We start from the raw sequence: 21,136 nt of genomic DNA, 5'->3' as shown, positions 1-21,136 counted from the left end.
GGCAACAAGTAACTTAACAAGAAATGTCCCAAAAATGAGCAACAAAAAGTAGTCAAAAGTTACCAGAAAACTGCCTGAAAAAAAAGGAAAACAAGAAACAAACAAGGGAACGATAAATTTTTTAACAAAAGGTTCTTGGCTGAAAAGTAGCCTACAAAACTAACCTCATTATTATTTTAGTAAAATGTTATATACATAAAATGATTTTTTTTGGTGTTTTTTTTAAAAAGAGAATTTTCAGCAAACTTAAACATTTAAAATAAAAAAAAATGTAAATTGGCATTAGATTGATTAAACATTCAAGTTTTGCTCCACATGATTTTACTTTTATGTTTCTTTTCCCTGCATTTATTTACTGTGCAATTTAATTATTTTTTACATTATTTTTTATTATTTTTAAAATACGACTTATTTTATGAAAATCTCGAGCGTGCATTTTGTGAATGTTCTCAATAAAGTTATTTTGGGTTTAAAAAAACTTTGACAAAGGAACAACATGGCGGCCGATGGGTAAACAAACCGCGGACGGAGCGAACGATCTCGAATAACAGCTAAACGGTGAGATAAAATATCTTGTTGATAGTTTTGAAGTGCGAAAAGGACAAGCAAAGTAACAGAATATTAGTTTACATTTGATCAGCGGGCTTTAGTTTTATCGTTTGATCGTGTTTTTTTCAGCCTCCGTTTTTTTTTCAATAACGGAAACAGTATGGCACTTACTTCCTGTTGCTAAACTCGGCGCTAAATATGTTTATAGAGAGTTTTTAGGCTAAAATCGGACTATGCAGCAACAAGACATTGGTTCATATTTAATCAGCATTGCTTTATTTCACAGTTTGATGTGAGTCTGCTCTGATTTTGAGAGAAAATGAGCGAGTTGCGGATTACTCTCTTGGTGTGCTGCTACTCTTTGTTTCCATGGCGGCGGGCTTCGGAAATGCGGAAGTACAATCAGGAGTTTACAACGAAAATCTGGTTCCAACTGGGAGACAAACTGGGAGATCTGGACACTGTTATAACTGAGGTTAGTTCACAACAGTGCATTTACACACACACACACACACACACACACACACACACACACACACACACACACAGTTATGACACAAAGCTTCATTAAAATCGGTTAATTATGTCTTTTAGGTCATTTAACTCTTAGGAACTGTAGTTTTTACTCACTTTTCTTTCATCATGTTTTGGAAATTCTGACTGTGTTTATGCATATGGCATGAAATTTAGCAAGATTGTGTATTTTTGTTAAATCTCGTAATTTCCAGCTCAGCTCCTGCAATAAGTCGAAAATACACCGTGGAGACAAATTTGGTACATTAATACTGTTAAGTGAAAAAAAAATGCTCCATTGAAACACATTCAAACTGCAGTTTTTGATCCAGCAGCCATAAAAGTATAAAAACATGACTTGTTTTATTTCTGGGTGTCGTTTTGCCTTGAAATTTGTTTTTTCCACCTGATGACATCATTTTAACCATATTTGTCATATGGAGAAAATAAATGTTATTTCCACTAGGTGCACTGTCACAGTCAGTGTTGCTGTAAATCACTGACATATCCCAGGCTGTGATGAAAATAAATAAATAAAAAATAAATAAATAAATCAAATTTAAAAAAGAAGAAAGAAAGAAAACGATAACAGATAGCAGACGGGGAGGAGAATGCTGGTCTGAAAAGCCTGCTTGTCTACATCCGGAGAGCCGGACTCTCCAGATCATGACAGTATTAAATTTGTTGTTTCTGAAGTTTACTGTCATTTTGGAAATCAAACCTCAGTGTGTTTAGTGCTTTTGTTTGTTAGCAGAATATTAGAGAACAAAAAATAACATTTTTATATTTGTGCATTAGTTACACTAAATGTTTTCAGGCTCAAATGTGAATTATCAGGAAATAATTCACAGTCTGATGCTGTAAAACCTACAGTGAGATCCAAAAGTCGGATGCACAGGAAGACAGTTTTGAGGTTATTTGAGTGTGTAGAATTATTCATGAGTTAAAGTATTAGACTTGACTGAGAGCACAGAGTACGCCATAAATATTAAAATATCGAATACATGCGCCCCTGTGCAATGGCTGTGAGGTTAAAGTGCAGTCTGCAGGCCGAGATAACACCGGGAGGTACAAGACTTAACGCTTTGTACATCTAAAAGATATAAAGGATGTTAAACGTTCTCACATTTACTGCCTCGAGCTACATCTTTCTTTAATGAACTGATATCAAACCAAATATAGAATTATTTTGGGATGGCATTTTTTGTCCAGCAATGTTTTTATTGAAATTTGAAGAGTATATCAAAACTCAAATCAATGTACAAATATATGTCCCCTCATACAGTTACACATTCCCACAGACAACAGAAATAAAATGAACAGTGACAAGAACAATAATAATTATAATAACAATAACAGATTAGAAGTGATCCAAAATACATATATAATTAATTAGATAAAAATTAGTAAAGTCTTATAACAAACATCAAAGTAATGAAATAAAATGAGATAAATAATTAAATAAATAAATAATAATAAATAAATAAAAGGCAGGACCCTAACCCACAAAAAATGAATTATTTTCAATATACTACATGCTATGTAGATTATTTTTTTTATTATTATTATCACAGCCTGGGATATGTCAATGATGAGCAGCAACATTGATTTTTTACATTATTATTTTTTGTACAGTGTCAGATAGTCACATTCATACCGCTCTGCACACAAGATGCACTTTTAAAATCAGGCTTTATATAATATACTTTAATATGATTTTTACTTTCATGACACCCAGAAATAATGCAATGCATGTTTTTACGCTTTGATGGCTGTGGGATCAAAAACTGCAGTTTGAGTGGGTTTAAATTGTTGCAAATTGTTAAATTTGCACTTAGTAGAAGGAATTTAGCATCTTTGTTTACACGGCGTATTTTAGACTTATTGTAGAGCTGAACTGGAAATTCCAAGATCAAACAAAGTATACACAATCTTGACAAAAGTGATGTCATATACATGAACACAGCAAAATGATCGAAAAATTAAGAATGAAAAGTGTGTAAAAATATGCCAAACAGCCCCAAAGGGTTAAAATACAAATGTCAACAATAGTGGACACTGTGTCCACGCTGTCCGCCCTGAAACGTAATACCAATGTCCCAACTTGACAACTCAGGTATCATTGAAATGTCTCAGTTTCCCAGTTTCCCAGTTTCCCACTGGTGATTAGGTGCTCGTAACTCGTAAGTACGATATTTCCCAGGAGCACGTGAAGGCAGCATTAGCTGTATTGTGGATCTGAGTGTTGTTTGAACTGATTGTGTGTGAACAGCTGAGGACATGTGAGCTGAAAAACATTTCTCAGCTATCTTGTGATGTTTTAAAAACCTCATCTAAGATTTCCCGACATCCGAAAAGCATCCCGAGGCTGCTTTTTCTTTTTTTCACGGCCTGTAACATCAGTGTGCTGTTAAACGTGTCATGGACCGAAACGCGTAGCATGACGGTATCTGATGTATGTGATAACAGCGTGAGGCTTTGGAGCCGGGCTTTGTTTTGATGGCCAGCCTGCAGCTCTCTGCCCGCTGTTGAGTCAGAGCCTCATCAAACCACAGAGAGTAAAAGCCGAGCGCTGGTCTCCAGTAACAGCCTGGCAGGCAACCCTGCATTGATTGAGAGAGCAGAGAGCCTTTGAATGCTATGAGAGACCTTTTAGTGTGCTCATGGGAGGCGCCCTGCCCTGACACCGTGTACGTGTGAGCATAGTAGCTGCCAGCACTCATAACACAGCTTTTTTTTATTTATATATATATAAAATTTACTCCTTGCTGTTTTTTGTACTTTCTTTTCTTTGAAAGTGGAGGTTTGCGGGTGGCCTGGAGCATGACGAATCCAGAAAAGTCCACTTCAGATCGACTTTTATGACAAGTGGAGATATTGCTGATTGTGTTAGTCTATTTCACTGCGACAACGTGGCAGAAATTCAAGCATTTTATGTCCTAATCCAATTATTGTAACACTTCCTTTTTATTGACGGAGCACTGGCTGATTAACACACAACAGTAGGAATGCATATTATTGTAGAAACTGAATATTCACACCTTAGCTGTGATTTCTCAAAGAGACGCCCACAGTCAGATTTTCAGATGAACAATGCGTCACTGTCACACACACACACACACACACACACACACACCTTGAGACTGTCCGGTGTTTGGAGCGTGAAAGTTCATTTGTGACCTTGGAAACAGTTGCTTGATAAAAAGATAAAAAGTCCACTTACTAGCCTTTTTCCGGAGTACTCTGTAAAAATAAACTGTTTTAATTTATAAAAGCTAGAGTCTGGGCTGCCTTAAAATTTAAGTTGACTGAATTTTAAAAAAAAAAAGCGAAACAGTGGTGTGGTGGTTAGCACTGTCGCCTCGCATCAAGAGGGCCCCAGGGTCTGAGGAGAGGCATTAAGTCCCCCCGCGTCCTCCTTGTACAATTAATCTGATCCAAAATCAGTTTTAGAAATATTATTTAGCCAGAAACAAACAAGCCCAAAGAACATGTGTGCAACAATACTGCCAAAAGACTACGGTACCTTTTATTTAAAAAAAAAAAAACTGATCTAAAAGCATAGTGGCATCATGTCAAAAACTATCTTTTAAAGGGTTAAAATTCAGAAAATGATTTCATATTTTGCAGTTATGATTAGGACTGAAGGGTGTAAAATATTTAACTCAGGTGAAGTGGAAAGTGCAGCAAAGGGCCGAGGCTGGAGTCGAACCTGCGACCGCTGCGGCGAGGACTCAGCCTCTGTACATGGGCCGCCATTGAAATCCACTCCATAAAATAGACAAATAAAATACTCTAAATAGTTGATAAAAAGGTAAATGAAAGGATAACAGCGCAAAGAATTATCAATAAAAATGTTAAAATAATGAAATAATATACCATCTAGTAAAACAGACAACATTTATAGATAAATAGTCAATAACAAAATTGGTAAAGTTCAATTAAAAGCCAAACTACTTGTAAAAAATTGCCTTTTTTAAGAGGAATAAAGGCTTCAGAGTTTGTGAGTGGGGTATTTAGTGACATATGTTGTAAAACAAAACGTGAATGTGTTTTTCAGGTTTTAGGACTCTTTCCTGGGTCGTCGATGTCATTGGTTTGGTCATAAACCAAAGTTCACATTTTGACCTCATGGTGGTGTGAGATGAAAATTCGGGGATCACCAAAGTAATAAAAATTAATTGTGGGGAAGATGTTTGTGTCAAATTTCATGCCTTTCATGACATTTAACTAAAAAATGTTATCCTAAATCGGAGAGGAAAGGCTTCATCCTTGGAGGGCTTTTAACATCTGTGCAATCGGCAGTCCGGTCAGTCTTTTTTGACATAATTCAATCAGAATCGAATGTGGACCAGACCGACATTTATTTGCCATCCCTAAAACTGTGCTGCTAGTGTTGCTAAAACTAACCCTCGATCTTCTATCCAGAGTCAAGATTAAGCCATGTGCCCAATATAATGATCCTGATCCATTTAACGGGAGCAGGTGAGGTCGGGTCACCTGGAAATGCTCCATCATCAACACTGAATCCTCCACTTTGGCACCAATTAACCCACCAAGGCCGAACAGCAGTGGACAAAGTACACAACGCTATTACTTGAGTTGAAGTATAGATACTCCTGGTCCAATATTACTCCAATACGAGTGAAAATTGCTGAGTCAAAGCATTACGTGAATTAAAGTACTAGAGTACTTGCTTTTAACCCTTTGTTACTCAAGAAATTTCACTTGGTTTCTTACAAAATCATTGGCGTCCTAAGTATTGTAAGTAAAAGTACTTAGTTTCTGTCCACCCCTGCATAATAGAAAGGTATAGACACAATAAATACATGTTGCAGGAATGATTTACAGCTCCACACATGAGAAACAAACAAGGCTGCATCATAAACATCACACTAAATCAATACCTACACCATTACAGAGGGCTCGATACACGGCGCTGCGCTTCAGAAGGGAGGAAAGTGGACAGATCAAATGGGTAGCCCTTCAACATACATTATATACCACATGACCACAAGCTGCGTCCGAGTAAATTATTGATCCAGATACAAGACGAGGCAGCTCAAGCATAATGTGGTTTCAGCTCCACACACACACACACACACAAAGGAGCCTCCATCCACAGCAGTTTGAGAAAGCGAACCACTCTGTTCTGGCTTCGGCTGCTGAGAAATATGGGTCATGCTGCCGGGAAGGGAACAGCACAAATCTTTCACATTATTTGGCCAACTCGCTGTGTTCGCACAATGCTAATTACCATGGTGAGACCTTGCTCCTAAAACTCAGTTACATAACTGATTTCTCTCTCTCTCTCACACACACACACACACACCACCCACAAGAAGTCAGTATTTACTTCAGATTGTCATCAGAGCTCTTACGTGTTTTGCATTAACCGTGGCTGCCCTCTAGTGGACGGGTGCAGCACAGTTTAGCCAACAAAATGTAAGTTATTAGTGACAAGGAGGTTTGTTTGTTTATTTTTTATTTTTTTTCAGGGTCCAAGAAAAATGCGTCTCCAAAATGCTTCATGCCCCCTTTTATTGGAACCTGTAATCAAGCGTTGAGGTGAGACTAAAAGCTGTGGTGAGTTGGTTTTCTGTTTCCATTTTCAAAAATGAACTTTAAATTTCATCATCACATAATGTCAAACCCAAGCTCTGCCGACATGAAAACCGGTGCTGGTTGCTGTGTGTTTTTTTGCACTTGAGCATTACAGAGAGTGATGTGAGCTGGATATGTGATTTTTTTTCTTCAGATTTTCAGCTGATGGAGCTCTTTTCTGTAGGTGGTTATTTTTTGCCTTTTTGCTCCTCAGCCATGGTAACTATCACTACGCACTAAACAACCCAGTAATTCCTTTGTTTATTCCAAAGCATGTGTGCAGCACTTACTGTATACTTAATCATTTCCCTGCAAAAAAACTACGACACTCTGAGGCTGCATTGGAATCGCTTAGTGCATCTTCTGTATAAGACGATGTTATATATTGTGTTCTTATCAGATATCATGAAAAATATCATTATATGCAGTGCATTGTGCAGAAATGGATGGTTAAATGGACGGGCCTACTGAGCTCAGGGTCCCCCCGGCCTTCACCTGCAAAATGTATCTCATATTAACACATGCCGACCAGGAATAGACTCGAAACGACCACAACAAAACAATTAATGACAACAAATGGACACGAAACAGCTGCAGAGAAACATAAAGACACTTAAAATGACAACGAAAAAGGTCAAAATAACTAAGAGACACAAAATAACTAAAAGATATTCAAAGCAGCTACAAAAAAACTCAAAATGACCAAAGAGACAAAAAACCAACTACAATGAGACTTAAAAATGACGACAAAGAAACACAACAAACTATTGCAAAGAGACTCAAATATCTAGAGACCCAAAATGACTACAGAGAAACTCTAAGCAACAAAGAGACGCAACGTGACCGCAAAGACACACGAAACAACCACAAAGAGATTCAAAATGACTACAGAAAGGAAAGAAAATGATTCAAAAGCAACACCAAGCAACTACAAAGAGACACAAAATGAGTACAAAGAGACACAAAATGACTACAAAAAGGGCAAAACAACAACAGACAAAAAAGAAAAAAACTACAGAAAAATATAAAATTACAACAAAGAGGTACAAAACCACAGAAAAATGTGTTACGGCTACAAAGAGACAAAAAAACCACAAATATTCGATACAACTACAAAATCTGTCTTGTACCTATGGAGAGGAGGCGATGGGGCCCTCTGCGTGTTTGCACCGCGGGGCCCATGGACGCAGTTACCATGAGTGATTATTCAACATAATGTGTTAAGAGTTGAATCATGGACAGGCCATTAATCGTCACGTTGGTAAATCGTTAATCCCTCCTTCCTTCTGCTGAGGTAAACCCAAAAACAGCTCCCAGAGTGTAGGGTGAAAATATTTATGAAAGCTCTCTTGTTCTCCTCTAACAGCCTTTTTTGTTTTTGAGCTAATTTACATCTGAGGTGACAGCTCTGCCAAAATGTTTCATTAGCACCGCAGAGCGTTACTCATGGAAACCGTTTGTTAATGAGCTGGTTCACTGTTAGCGTTACATAATGTGGTTTCAATGAGCAGCGATAACAAGGTCAAGGAGGTGTCTGCTGTTTGCTGTTAACATGCTGATGGAGCACACATAGATAAGAGCCTGTAAAAGGCTGAAAAATACACTGTGATGTTAACGTTAAGATGTAAAGTTCGTTCTCGACTTTTGGAGGCAGGAAGTGACAAAGCTTTCTCATCACAAAATCGATTTGGTGGACGTTCTGGAGCTTTACATTTGTACACAGTCCCAGTTTTCTTTGGATTTTTTTCTTTTTATTAGTATTTTTGAAGTTGAATAAACAAATACATACAAACCAGTGACATATCTGCAAATAATAAAAAATAAAAATACAATAAAAATTATATATATATATATATATATATATATATATATATATATATATATATATATATATATATATATACAAGTAAATAAATATGCATATAATAAAGACTCATTCAGAATTCCTAGGTTGATAAATAGAGAGGTATGTGTTATGTATTTATTCACATTGGGTATTATTATGAGTTATATGGAGGGAAAATGGTTTTAATATTATATATTTAATCAATTTCTTCCATCTTTCTTCAAATATGTTTATTTGGTTTCTAATTTAAAAAAAATAGAACTGAGAGAACAAAGGGCCCAATTTGGATAAGAAAAAAAAAATAGGTCTGAGGGACCTAATTTGGGATGGACAAAAGGTTCACGGGGGAACATAGGGCTGAACTTGGGGGAAAAAAAGGCCCTAAATAAGATGGGAAAAAAGTTTTAAGGGGAACATAGGGTCTAATTTAAATTTAGAAAAAGGTTCCTGAGGGAATCTAGGTCCTAATTTAAATGGAAAAACTTCACAAGGGAACATAAGTCCTGATACGGATGGAGAAACTATGGCCGAGGGAACATGGGTCTGAGGGAACAAAGGGTCTAATTTAGATGGAATAAAAAAAGGGATTTGGAAACAGAGGGCTGACCTCCCAGAGGCTAACCATCAGACTACCTACACCACTAGAAGACCGTTTGCTGGCTTAAAAAGAAAAAAATTAAAAAACAGTCAAACTCTCTTAACAGGCTTTCGTCATTTTAAACGACACATTGCAGTAGATGGACAAACTGTTCCCTGTTGCAGCTGAATTCTTCACAGGCTGCAGCTTTCTTCTTCTTGCTGTCTTTCTTTCTTTTTTTCAGTAAATCGTGGGTGTCGTGTGGGAGTTGAGAATTGAAGCTGTTGTAATATGTGTTTTTCACTCTCAGCTGCACATTGAATTTCCACACCAGGACAATAAAGGTGCTGCACTGAATTGAAATGTACAGAATAAAATGCAGCATTTCTATGTCTCAGTGGCACAATACAGCCACTACATTTAATCCGCTGGATTTTAGCAGGCTGACGTCAAACTTACATAATTGTCTTCCCTGTGGCTGTTGGGAGAAAAACCACAACAGCAGGATCCTTGAGTGGCGCGCGGGGGTGTTGATCACTAGCAATCAGTGAACACAGACCCAACTGTACTTTCAAATACGACTCTCTCCACTTGAGAGATCACAATATATTGAATAATGCTATATTTGGTGAGCTTCAGCCCATGTCCTTTTTGTGTGTCAGAGGTAAACAAGAGAAAACTGGATGAAAATATGCAGGAATTTGACTTTTAACATTTTTTGTGGTAAAACTGTACAAACGTCAGTCTTTTGTGATTTATATGAGATCATTTGGCTTTTCCTAAACTTGGACTGCATGGAGTGAGAGTATGTGCAGAAAATTTGGGTGGACTGACCCTTTAAACGCAGATACTGTAGTTACCAATTAACTTAATTGGCAGATTAATCCGGTGCAGACAGGGACGGCTAATTTAGCTCACTAGCTAACGGCGCCACCTTTAAACGTTATAGCGACTGAATCCAACCAAAGTCCGACTTTATGAATATAAATATATATTTTTTTATTCAAAGACGCTGAAAATGTCAACGCAGCAGGTAAAAGGCGTTCAGCGCGTTTTTCGTTAACCCTTTGTGCTTTGATTAGCCTGGTTAGCCTATTAGCTAGCTAACGTTAGCTAGCTAGCCGTTAACGTTCATTTTTGAAGTCGTAACGGAGTCGCGCTGTTTGTCGACCTCAATGGCTGCTTATCCGTTTTTTTGGACGGATGTTTCGGACATTCAACCCATGGCTGTTTTTCAGACCGTGTGGCCGAGCTTTCCCATCACGTTACCGTACGAGGTGACCGTTCCCGGGTCAGCGTACATGGCTAACGCGGGCGTGGTGGTGCCGTCGCGGGTGTTGCCCTGCAGGTACAACACGGTGCCGAGTCCGAGTAAGTAACGTCCCGAAGAGCAGTTACTGAAATTATGTTGGTAAAGCTTTATTTTGGTAAAATATCCATAAAGTAGCAGGTTTCTGACTGCAGCGAGCTTTGAATGATCAATGCTGTCTCCGGATGCGCTGTAAAATTAATTAGGTACATAAAAATATTGATCTCTTAATGTCTCTTAATGACACATTTTGCCTCGACTATGACTTCTACTACTACTACTACTACTAACTACAACTACAACTACTAACTACAACTATTACTGCTGCTGCTACTTCTACTACTGCCTATACTGCAACTACCACTTCAACTAGTTCTACTACTACTAACTACAACTACTAACTACAACTATTACTGCTGCTGCTACTACTATTACTACTACTACTACTACTATTACTACTACTACTACTGCTTATACTCCCGCTACCACTTCAACTACTTCTACTACTACTATTACTGCTGTTGCTGCTACTACCATTGCTACTACTGCATATACTGCAACTCCCACTTGAAATACTTCTACCACTACCACTAACTACTACTACTGCTGCTGCTACTACTACCACCATTACCATTATTACTACTGTGTATACTTCAACTACTAGTTCTCTTTCTCTTCTTTTTCTTTCTTGTCTGTGTTTTGTCTCCTACTGTATTTAATTTTTTTTTTTTTTTTACGACATCTGAGACGACTACTTCTAGTAGTAGTATTACAGCTACTTCTTCTATTACTGCTGCTTGTACTACCTCTAGAACTATATATAAAACTGGTACTACTTCTACTAAAAAGTGTCCAGCTTTTTTAGTAATGTATTTCAGCTCTTAGCGTCTTTAGGTAAGGCAGTTCACCTCAGATGTTTGGGGCAATTTGATTGGATTTCTGCATATTCAGCCATGGTTTTGAGTCAGCTGTCTGCATTCACATGCATTTTCTGCACTAAATGCGTTTTCTAGTTAGTCATTTAAAAATCTTTGCAATAATGTCTTGTTATCAGTAACAAATTTTGCCTAGGGTGCTACTCATTAATCTGTGTTTTCTTCATCAACAGCAGAGAACAGAAAATTATTTCTGGACAGGTATGCAGCTATATCATCTCGCCATCTGTATGTTTAGTTCAACTAATGTGAATAGCTGTGTATAACCGAGGGCTGTTGTTCTCCATTTTACAGTTCTGTATTTAATTTGGTGGATAACCATATATACCTTTCCTTAACTGACCCCAAGCTGCTGGGTTGGTATCTCCATTTGTGTCCAGAAGACAGGAAGATCATACAAGGTATGTTTCAGTGCGGCCACATGGGGCCAAAATCACATCTGTTTTGTACATTTTTTAATTGATGAGTATTGCAGCAAGGCTAAAGCTTGTTCGGACGGCTTGTGTTCATGTTAGCCAAAATCCATGCAACATACCAGAGCTGACATGATTAGTTGAGTGACAGAAAATTAATTAGCAACCATTCTGATAATTGATTAACCATCAAGTTATTTTTCGATGTGAAAATTTGTTGCTTTTCTCAGTCATTTTCTAATTGTAAATCAAATGACTTTGGCTTTTGGCTTTTTTTCATTATTTTCTAACACTAAGAAAATAATGTAGATGCCTATTTTCAGAATCTGTACATGTTATTCCCAGGTTTAATTTAGTCCCCACTTTTTTATTATTATTATTTTTTAAATTGTTGTTATTATTATACATTTTTTATTTATTTAAGGGTTTTTTTGGCTTTTGCCTTTATTGGAGAGAGGACAGCTAAGGCCTGAAAGGGGGAGAGAGAGAGGAAAGCCCAGTAGCTCAGTTGGTAGAGCGGGCGCCACTTTTAAATATTATTTTCATTGGCAAATTGTGAGGACATAAACAAAACATAAATCAATCCACAAAACTTAAAAGTACAGTCACACACACTCACACACATCCAGGAGGAGAGTTACAGTTCATCGTAACCTTGTGTCTAAACGACATGAGCTCATAACGGTACATATCGTTCATTGTAGCCAGGGTTGGTGTAAACGAAATAAATACAGAAATATGAGATCAATACAGAGAGAAAAGTCCTGATCCATAAATTCATAAAGACGGAGTCAGATTGAGTCAAAGTGTTGTCAGAAGGGACCGTAGGATTTTTCCCATTTATCTTGATCCATTGATCCCATTTATCATGTGCATAACTGGAAAAAGTTCATGCAACTGTTTTCCAAAGCATTTTAGGATTGGTGTGATTGGTTTAAAAATTTTAGTAAACATAGACAACACTTTACCGAGTTCATAAACTAGAGTGCTTAAAGGATTGTCGAATACGGGGCGGACAGAGTTGTCTCGACTTTAAGCTGACACGAGAAGTAACTTTGTATATACGGGGCAGGCGGCAAATTTAAACTTAATGTGTAACTGGCAGTGCCCACCTTTTTTGTAATTAGGTGGGAGATTAACAGTCAAATGTAATTTTTTTCATTTTCTCTAGATGACGGAGGGTTTCACCACTTCTTGCAAAGACATCCGGCCCTAGAGCTGTCTCGGCATCATGTTTATGTGAAGAGTAAGTCTGTAAACATGCTGTTATCTTCTTATAGCTGTGCACAGATTATACACTGACAGCTTTTATTCACTAACATCACAGACACCACTGGAGCCGACAGACCTGCGCAGCCGATCATGACATCCAGCAACCACACGCACGACGCGCAGTAAGTGCAGCGAATAGATAACACGCTGAGTCAAATGAGTCAAGCCTTTATCATTTTCCACTGATTTATTGTTGAATCTTTGTTTTCAGATCTACAATGTCAGGAGCAAAGACAAGCAGATCTGGTAAGATACTTGAATTTATTTTTTTGAGAGCTTAATGTGACTTTTAAAAGAGAAATAAGAAACATCTTAGATTAAAGGCATTACTCAGATTTTTTAAAACATGTTTTTGTATTTGACTTCGGTTTTAATGCTGATCAGGAACTGTAACTCAGGTTACACATCCTGCGGTTTTAGAAATCCCAGGCTGCTTAAAAAACCCTTTAAATAAAAACAGAGCACACAGAAAATTCATCTGGGAATCCATAATCTTTAAATTACCCAGCACCAGTATTATTTCTAGTGAGTAACATGTCAAAATAATTGGAATGAAAAAATAATATATTTATTTTCTGTAGAGCCAGTTTTCCAGACTGTGACTAAGCTTTGAAATGGACTAAAACAGAAACATGAGTCTCATTTAACACGTCTATAACTTCAGTACAGTGGATAAATCATTGTCTTGACATTGTACCACCTGGATGAAAAAAGTAGATTGTTAAAACCTACATGTAGAAATCATCGGGAAAAAAGTTTAGTATGTGATTAGGCTTAGTCTTTGTCTGGGAAACAGTCTGCTAACCTAATGAGCCAACACAGCTACCACATTAAACATTAAAACTAGGGATAAGCATTTTAAGAAATATCCATATTCGAGTGCTGGCAAAACACAAAAAAAGCCTGTCATAAGATTGGAGAATGGAATTAAGACGCAAGCAAAAAGCTTCAGCTTCCAGTTCTGTTTGTTTACTTCTTTTGCAAGAAATGCCTCATGCACATCGCGACATAGAGGTGCTTCCCAATTTGAGAGAGACATTGACCCTGCTTGGCTGTAGCAACAGTGGGGATGCATCACAAAAACATCCGCATGAGGGAGTCTGCCACACCAAACAGCAAATCCGCCTGCAAGACCGCTTCCTAACAGCCTTCGACAGCCAGATCCCACAGGAAGCAAACCATCAGACCGCCCAAACTGTGATGGTAGAAGCAGTTTTCTCTGTATATTAAACAGCTGGTTGTAACACTAGTAGAGACTTTGACTGTGAATGCAAAGTTTCCTTATTATGCAAAAAAATTAATATAAGATTTTTTTGAAGGGTTCATCCCATCTGAGCGAACAAAGGCCATTATGGCAGATGGCGAGCAATAGCAACAGTGCAGCTGTGTTCAAGGATCCAGCAACGCTGGCAAGCTTCTCTCTGGACGTGGAGCTGGAAAGATGCAGACTGGGGGGAAAGCCAGAGCTCAGGAGCCAGACTGCAATGGCACAAAGCCAGTGTGCTGACTTCACATATGCTGAAGTCAGTCAGATACAGTGAGTGTGCATCTTATGGTTGACACAAAATGCAAATTGTTTGTTTCTTGCAGCTCTTAGTTTATTAACATTTTATATTAACATATATGGGAATTATAAATTGTTGTTGCAGTTCATCAGTTTGAAAACAAGTTTCTAACTCCTACCAAGACTGACCAGAGCAAACCTCATCTGGGTACAAAGATATTTCACTTCACTCAGTAGTTATGGGCAAAAATCAATGAACAAATCTTTTTGAGCAGCTCTTGTAAGTGTACCAGGTCAGCCTGTCAAACTTTTGAGTGCTTGTGAATCACTGACTTTCCCCACTTGCAGTTATGGTGTAGTCCTGTTCACGCTGCCTGCTACAGTGAGTGAGCGAGAGACTATTTTAAAAAAGTCAATACCTTCAACACCGAAGCCCAATAACGCAGTCACTTACCCCTTCCATGACTGTTCTGACTTTGTTGTGTTAATGAGCTTTTTAAAATAATATATATTTAAAAAAGCTGTTATACAGTAATGAAAAAGGAACTGATAAGGAATGTTGATGGTTGTTTTAGAGAATGTATAAAGTACTGGAAATTCAAAATGAATTTTGTTTATCTGTATGAGCATCATTGTTTGATGTTGCAGGCCAACAAGTGAAAAAGACTCGTCTCTGGAGTACTACAGCTTTGACAGTGTTGCAGTGGATGGTACAGAGTTCAGTGACAGGAGCATCATGCAGCCAGACGAGTTACAACAGGTCGGCTCTCCTTTGGATCAAGTGGAGGAAAACAGCACAGTGGAACTTTGTCAGGATCACATGGTCTGTGGTAACGAGAGCACTGCAGATAATGATGGTTTCCGATGCTTCGAAGATCAGAGCGACAGCTTCCACAGCATCATGAGCGACGATAAGAGCATCGTCATCTGTCTGACCAGCAAAACTGTGAAAGCACACACCACCGGGGTTCACTCGGCTCCTGTCATCTCTGACAGTGAAGCGCAGGCAGCCAGCAGTGAGACCTTGAAGTCTGATTCGTCTGCCGTGAAGATTAACACTGCAGAAACATCCGCCTCCCCTCTGCCCCGCGCTTCTACCTGTGTCGTTATGGTCGGCACTGAGCGGGCACCGCGCACGTCAGCTGGCACCCAAACTGAGGATCCAGAAACAGCAGACAAGCATGTTATCACTGAGGTCCACATGGCAGACCTGGACTATCTCGCTGAGGTAAGGTTTTCAATCTAAAGAGCAATCATTAAAATAGCTTCAGCAAAACGTTACACAACCTTGTTTTAACGTTTCAGGAATTTATCAAACTCAGCATGGCTCAGGAGGAACATAGAGAGCAAAAAGAGAAAAGGAAGAGGTAATTATCTGATACACACAGTCCTATATTAACCCTATAAACCTCAGCAAAATGAATTGATTGGGTTTTTTTTCTAAAAAAAAAAATGGGAAGAAGGTAATGAGCAAATCTGTAACTTAATTTTAAGTACGTATGTAATTTTCATATCAAATTGCTCATTGCCTTTTTTCTGATCTTTTAAAGCAAAATTCACCAGTTTGCTCTGGGTTCAAATGTTTAAATACTCTTGAAAGGCATCTGAAAGCAGCACAAGATACTATAAACTTGGCGCCAGGGAATTTCTTCTGTAGTAGGACTAACATTTAATTATATATACTATACTTCTTTGCAGTTTGGGCTGTTCATTGACAAAGGACTGTGACTGTATCCAGCGTGCTCAGCAGGCAGAGCTGCACCTGCTCGCCCTGCAGTACGTCGTGTGCCGACAGCACTGCTGGAGACTCTTCTTGACGTCTGCTGAGGGAGGCCAGCTCCCCCCAACGTAAGAAATATCAGTCAATGTTGATCAGACTTGACCTTTGTTATTCCACTGGGACAGTTCTTGAATGTAAAATATTCATCCAGAAGGATTTATGTTGTGCACATCAGCAGTGAAAAAACCTCCAGGTGTTAAAGGTTACAGATTTTCTGAAGTGGGGTTGTATGAGGTACTTATTCACAGTCAGTCAGTAGGTTTTCTATGCACAGTTCAGTCGAGCTACAGTTAAAGCTTCATTAGGTCATTTAATCTGACTACTGCCCTTGTCCCTGTATACAAGTATGTTCGACTCCACTACTGCAGGGGGAGATATGCCCCCTTTCAGCTAGTTTTAATAAGTCTGTATTATTCATACAGTCTATGAGATAGACCCAATCACAATCCCAACTGTTTATTTAATTACTAATGACGGGGTAGAAAGCTACCACATCACGTACATATAATCAAACTGCGCTGAGCAAACTCTTCGTTCATTGGTTACTATGAAGTAAGACCGTTTTTTGTTTACTGTAATTACTCCCCTCTCTCTTTAGCCCAAAGAACCCTCCTGTCAACATTTCAAGCGTTCTGCAAAAACTAGACTCCGACTACAGTCAGATGAGGGATAAGATCGTGGCAGGAGTCCCTCTGGAGCAACTTGAGTCTCTGTCTGTTGATTCTGAGAAGATTACCACAGGAGCAAGATACTCCCCTGCACAGGTGACACTCTGCCTGCTAACCAATAATGCCTAAATACTGAAAACCGTCTGTGTTTTATATATTTGGAACCACAGCAGTGACAGAAATGGTCTCATTTTCCCGGTTTAGATCATTGCTGATGTCCTTGGAGATGTTCCAACTTGGTATGTTCGTACAGACACGCATGTGTGTCTGATGTGATTCAATTTCAGCGGTTTAGCAGACTAGACTCTCTACACGCTGTAATGTTTTAATTTCTGATCCCAAGGAGCTCTGAGGAGCAGAAGAAACCTGAAACATCAGAGCAAAAATGTTCTGATAACAAAAGCAGATACAGCTGCAGGGTATGTTTACACACTGAGACGTCAGAGTCCAACTAAAACCAAACCTCTCATGTTGCTTTATTGATCCTAACTGGGCCCAATTTTGTTCTCATCAGTCTCAACAGCTTTGGTGTTTGACTCGTCTTAAACAGGTCAAGAAGGAGAACAGCAAACCGAGGAGAGCTGTCACTCTTGTCCCCTGGGACAAAGATGTTCTCCATAAAGCAGACAAGCCAGAAGAAAAGCAGACAAGTAAGCAAAAGCATCCCTCTAACACTTTAAATAAAGGACCGGGGCCCCATGCAGAAACTATGGTAAAATAAAAATAAGAAAGACAAGTAGTTATGATATTTATATGTAATGAGGCCCCCGGGAAGTAGTCATTGAAATGAAGGTGGGCCGTTCTGCGTGTGGACAGCAGCTGAATGCAATGAGCTCAGCACATGTGAGGCGTGGTACGATGCTGAAGAAGACCTGGAGCCTGCCGGAGCTGCAGCGGCTGCCGAGACGGGACAAGAGTCGGACCCAACCCTGATCGCAAAAGATATGACGAACAGTAAGTGGTCAGTGAATATAGCTAAGGCACTGGAAATGCACATATAGAGATTTTAAATTGATTATTTGAATGCGTTTTAACCACAGAATCAGCCAGCGAGGACGTCAAGAGCTCCGTCCTCTGTGTTTCCAATCTGCCCGCCAGTGTGACTGACGTGAGTTTGGACATTTTTGCTGCTGACAAACACAACCACATCAATGTACTTCTGATTTAAGTGCTATTATTGTTGTCGTATGCAATTAAATATTAACCCTTTTAAACCAAGCATATTGTTTTAATTTCTTTCAAAAGCACAGGGGGAATGCAAAAAGCTGCTTAACAAAACATGGCCCAAAAAGCAGCAAAAACCAGAAAATGACTTTGAAAAATCAAAAACGTTTACCTAGAAGAAGTGCTGAAAATAAAAAATGATGTGTATGTATGTAATTATATCATATATTTTATCATATCATATTTTTTCTGTAACTTAATATTAAATATACTAAATATACTAATTATAAAAAGTGATTTTCTAGACATTTTCCCTATTTTTGACTATTTTCTAATAATCCAATTTTTCTTTTTTCTTGGTATTGTTGGGACATTTCTTGCCAAGTAGCTTGTTGCCTAATTTCCCCATCTTTATGGAAGAAATGAACCAGTCTGCTCAGTTTTTGAAAGGTTATATTACTTGTAAAAGGCATGTGAGCGCAGCACAAAAAAAACTGACAGTCTTCAGAGGGGTAATAGCAGTTCAGATTTTGAAGAGTTGCTGCGTTGTGTGTCACCGTACCGGGCAGCAGAGGGCAGTGCAGGTTTTGAATTATATCTTTTGTCTTTGTCAGAGTGATGTGATGCTGTGGTTTGAGAAATACCGTCCCTCTGAAGTCAGCATCAGTGCTTTGAAGAATGATTTGAGGTGAGCGGCCGCTCTGCTGTCTGATGTTTTTAACACGTCACTTTCAGTCCTTCGTACGTGTGTCAGATTCATGTGTTGTTGCATCTAGAAGCACAGATGTTCCTCTTCTAAACATTATATCTTTGTTTTGTTAATCCTTATTCATCAGCGTCAGTTACAAGTCACACTCTTAATGCAGCTGTTCGATAAGCAATTTGCCTCCCATACCGACACATTACTGTCAGTCTTACTGCTGCCCGTCTCTCTGGCTGCGTTCTCCAGAGTTGCCATAGTGATTTTAAGCGGAGTCCAATCTGCCGAGGCTGCAGCGAGAGAGCTGAATGGCTGCTGCGTGCAAGGCCATGCTTTACATGTGGAGCACATCAACAGAGCCCCTGGTGGGAGCCAGAACCAGAGCCAGAACCAGAACCAGAGCCAGGCTTCAGCCTCCATCAGGGGGCCCGGGTCTTCACGGGAGGCCGCCAAACCACAAAACTCCAGGACTGACTCCAGCTGCACTGACAGAAAGGTGAGAATGTGAGGAAGGAAAGTACGAGATCTGCTTTATTCAGAGAAACTGATGATGTTTTGAAGAAGTAAAACTTGTGGTTTCTTGGCTCATGCCTGCTGTTAGACTGTTCTGTTAGGATGTTTCTATTGCACCTTTTGTACGTACATTTTCTGTTCTTTATATTCCTCTTTTATTTTATAGTTTTATATTGCTTCTGTATTTTAAATTTTATTTAAAGTTACTATTTTTGTTCTTCCTGTTATTTGTTTTGCACCAAAACAAATCAGTCAAATTCCTTGTATGTGTAAATATACTTGCAATAAAACCAGATTCTGATTCTGATATGGTCCTGAACCAAACTCCTCTTAAAGTGGACCAGGAAGCTGACCAATAGAAAGAGACCGTACAATTGCACATGTAAAAAAAATCAGTTTCCTGCAACATTATTAATGATGATGATTAATAATAATAACACAGATCATATAGGAAAATGTACTGATACTAACTGCAAAAATGAAATAGAAATGTGTAAATATAGCAATAAAGACCACAAAAATATAGATATATAGAGTATATCTAAATAAGTAAGATGATAAAGTTTTGAAATTTTCATTCATGAAAATCTGTTAGAACCCTGTATAAACAAAACCGTAACAATAGTAATCACGGGTGGCAGCCCTGAAATAAAGCATAACGCCATTATAGAGATATTCAATAATTCAATGTATCCTGAAAAATTAAACAGCTGTGAATGTTTTAATGTTCTGGTTTTGATTAATTTCTCTGTCGTCTCTTCAGCTGATAACTCAGCCGCCGCTCAGCTCCGGCATCAAGAACAGGAAGGTGGTGTGCATCTCCCCGACAGCGAAGGGAACCTGCGTGCCTCAACACTACGGCACCATGGGCAGCTTCGACACCCTGATGGCAGAGCTGACACAGCGCCACCCCGACGTCGCGAGGCAGAGGATTGTGGACGCTCTGATGGAGCTGAAGGACAAACACCAGGGCGTCCTCAGCGGCCTGCCGCTCAGGACCATCAGGGAGATGACGTCCGAGCTCCTGAGCAGGCAGCCAGCTCCGCGCAGTTAGGAGGAAGCAGTGCTTCAGATGTTTTCTTTGAAAACTACCTCGACCCCTCGAGTTTTCCTTTAGAACTCAGATGTTTGACAGAAAGGGGAAATAGTTCTTCTAAAAGGAATTAGAAAAAACGTTCTAAAACTGTGTTTTACTTCACCGTAGAGATCATTCCTTCAAAGTAGCATCAGATGGTTTATTTACCGCTTTTTGTTTTGGATATTTGAAAGTTTGAGGGCTTCACACAGTGCCTCCTCTGTCAGTTTTTTGGGAGTTACATGAAAATGTTATTATTTTAATTTGTTTTTAATCAGAGTTTATACAGATTTCTGGTATGGTGTTGAAGTTAAAGTTGTTCACAGAGCAGCTTTGGTTGTATTTTATGTCGTCTGTCAGTGAAAAGGATATTTTCCTTACGTTAGCTTTGTTCTGCTCGATGTCAGCTGCTTTCTGTTTGATTCAAGGGCTTTTCATTTCAATTCAGATGCTTAATTGGCATGAGAAAAATATGTTTACATTGCCAAAGCAAGTGTTAAATAAAAACTTTGGTGAAACTTCATATGTTGAATCTAAGCTGAGAGATGATGTTCATTAAAAAATAGACTCAATGAAATGAGAAAATAATAATATTATTATATAATAAAATAAATAATATTATTATAGCCTAATTTTGAAAAGCCATTTTGTATGCAGAGCGGTGTGAGTGTTTGACACTTTATAAAAATCAATATTGCTACAAATCATTGACAT

At 38.6% G+C, this 21,136-nt stretch overlaps 1 protein-coding gene across 10 annotated transcripts; it reads left to right on the top strand.

Annotated features, from left to right (window-relative positions):
* The first annotated feature begins 981 nt into the window (after positions 1-981).
* On the top strand, positions 982-20,930 carry rbm44 (RNA binding motif protein 44). 10 transcript variants are annotated; one of them, XM_088083691.1, is made up of 22 exons: positions 982-1,024; positions 6,561-6,630; positions 10,328-10,460; positions 11,507-11,534; positions 11,628-11,734; positions 12,918-12,992; positions 13,074-13,140; positions 13,230-13,264; positions 14,004-14,221; positions 14,338-14,555; positions 15,171-15,750; positions 15,828-15,889; positions 16,221-16,370; positions 16,901-17,066; positions 17,175-17,209; positions 17,314-17,389; positions 17,485-17,620; positions 17,787-17,924; positions 18,011-18,078; positions 18,749-18,822; positions 19,084-19,330; positions 20,111-20,930. In XM_088083691.1, the coding sequence occupies exons 3-22, from the start codon at positions 10,391-10,393 to the stop codon at positions 20,399-20,401; spliced, it is 2,841 nt and encodes a 946-aa protein (XP_087939817.1). In that variant the 5' UTR covers positions 982-1,024; positions 6,561-6,630; positions 10,328-10,390; the 3' UTR covers positions 20,402-20,930. The 10 variants fall into 10 exon arrangements, with proteins under 10 accessions (XP_087939817.1, XP_087939816.1, XP_087939818.1 ...); XM_088083690.1 differs by having other exon boundaries at positions 988-1,024; positions 6,561-6,648; XM_088083689.1 differs by lacking the exons at positions 982-1,024; positions 6,561-6,630 and adding an exon at positions 9,560-9,717.
* The last annotated feature ends 206 nt before the right edge of the window (positions 20,931-21,136 follow it).

Source organism: Plectropomus leopardus, chromosome 10, assembly GCF_026936395.1.
Source record: "Plectropomus leopardus strain MGB_pleo_1.0 chromosome 10, ASM2693639v1, whole genome shotgun sequence".
NCBI classification, from domain to species: Eukaryota; Metazoa; Chordata; class Actinopteri; order Perciformes; family Serranidae; genus Plectropomus; species Plectropomus leopardus.
The sequence above is the reverse complement of the archived record's forward strand: the minus strand, read 5'-3'. Positions and strand labels throughout refer to the sequence as shown.

Bases quoted from the DNA above. Each gene is read 5' to 3' on its own strand.
- rbm44 (XM_042494053.2), top strand. From the start codon at position 10,265: ATGGCTGCTTATCCGTTTTTTTGGACGGATGTTTCGGACATTCAACCC. The intron at 14,556-15,170 runs GTGAGTGTGCAT...TTGATGTTGCAG, and splicing joins GCTGAAGTCAGTCAGATACA to GCCAACAAGTGAAAAAGACT. The intron at 15,751-15,827 runs GTAAGGTTTTCA...TTAACGTTTCAG, and splicing joins ACCTGGACTATCTCGCTGAG to GAATTTATCAAACTCAGCAT.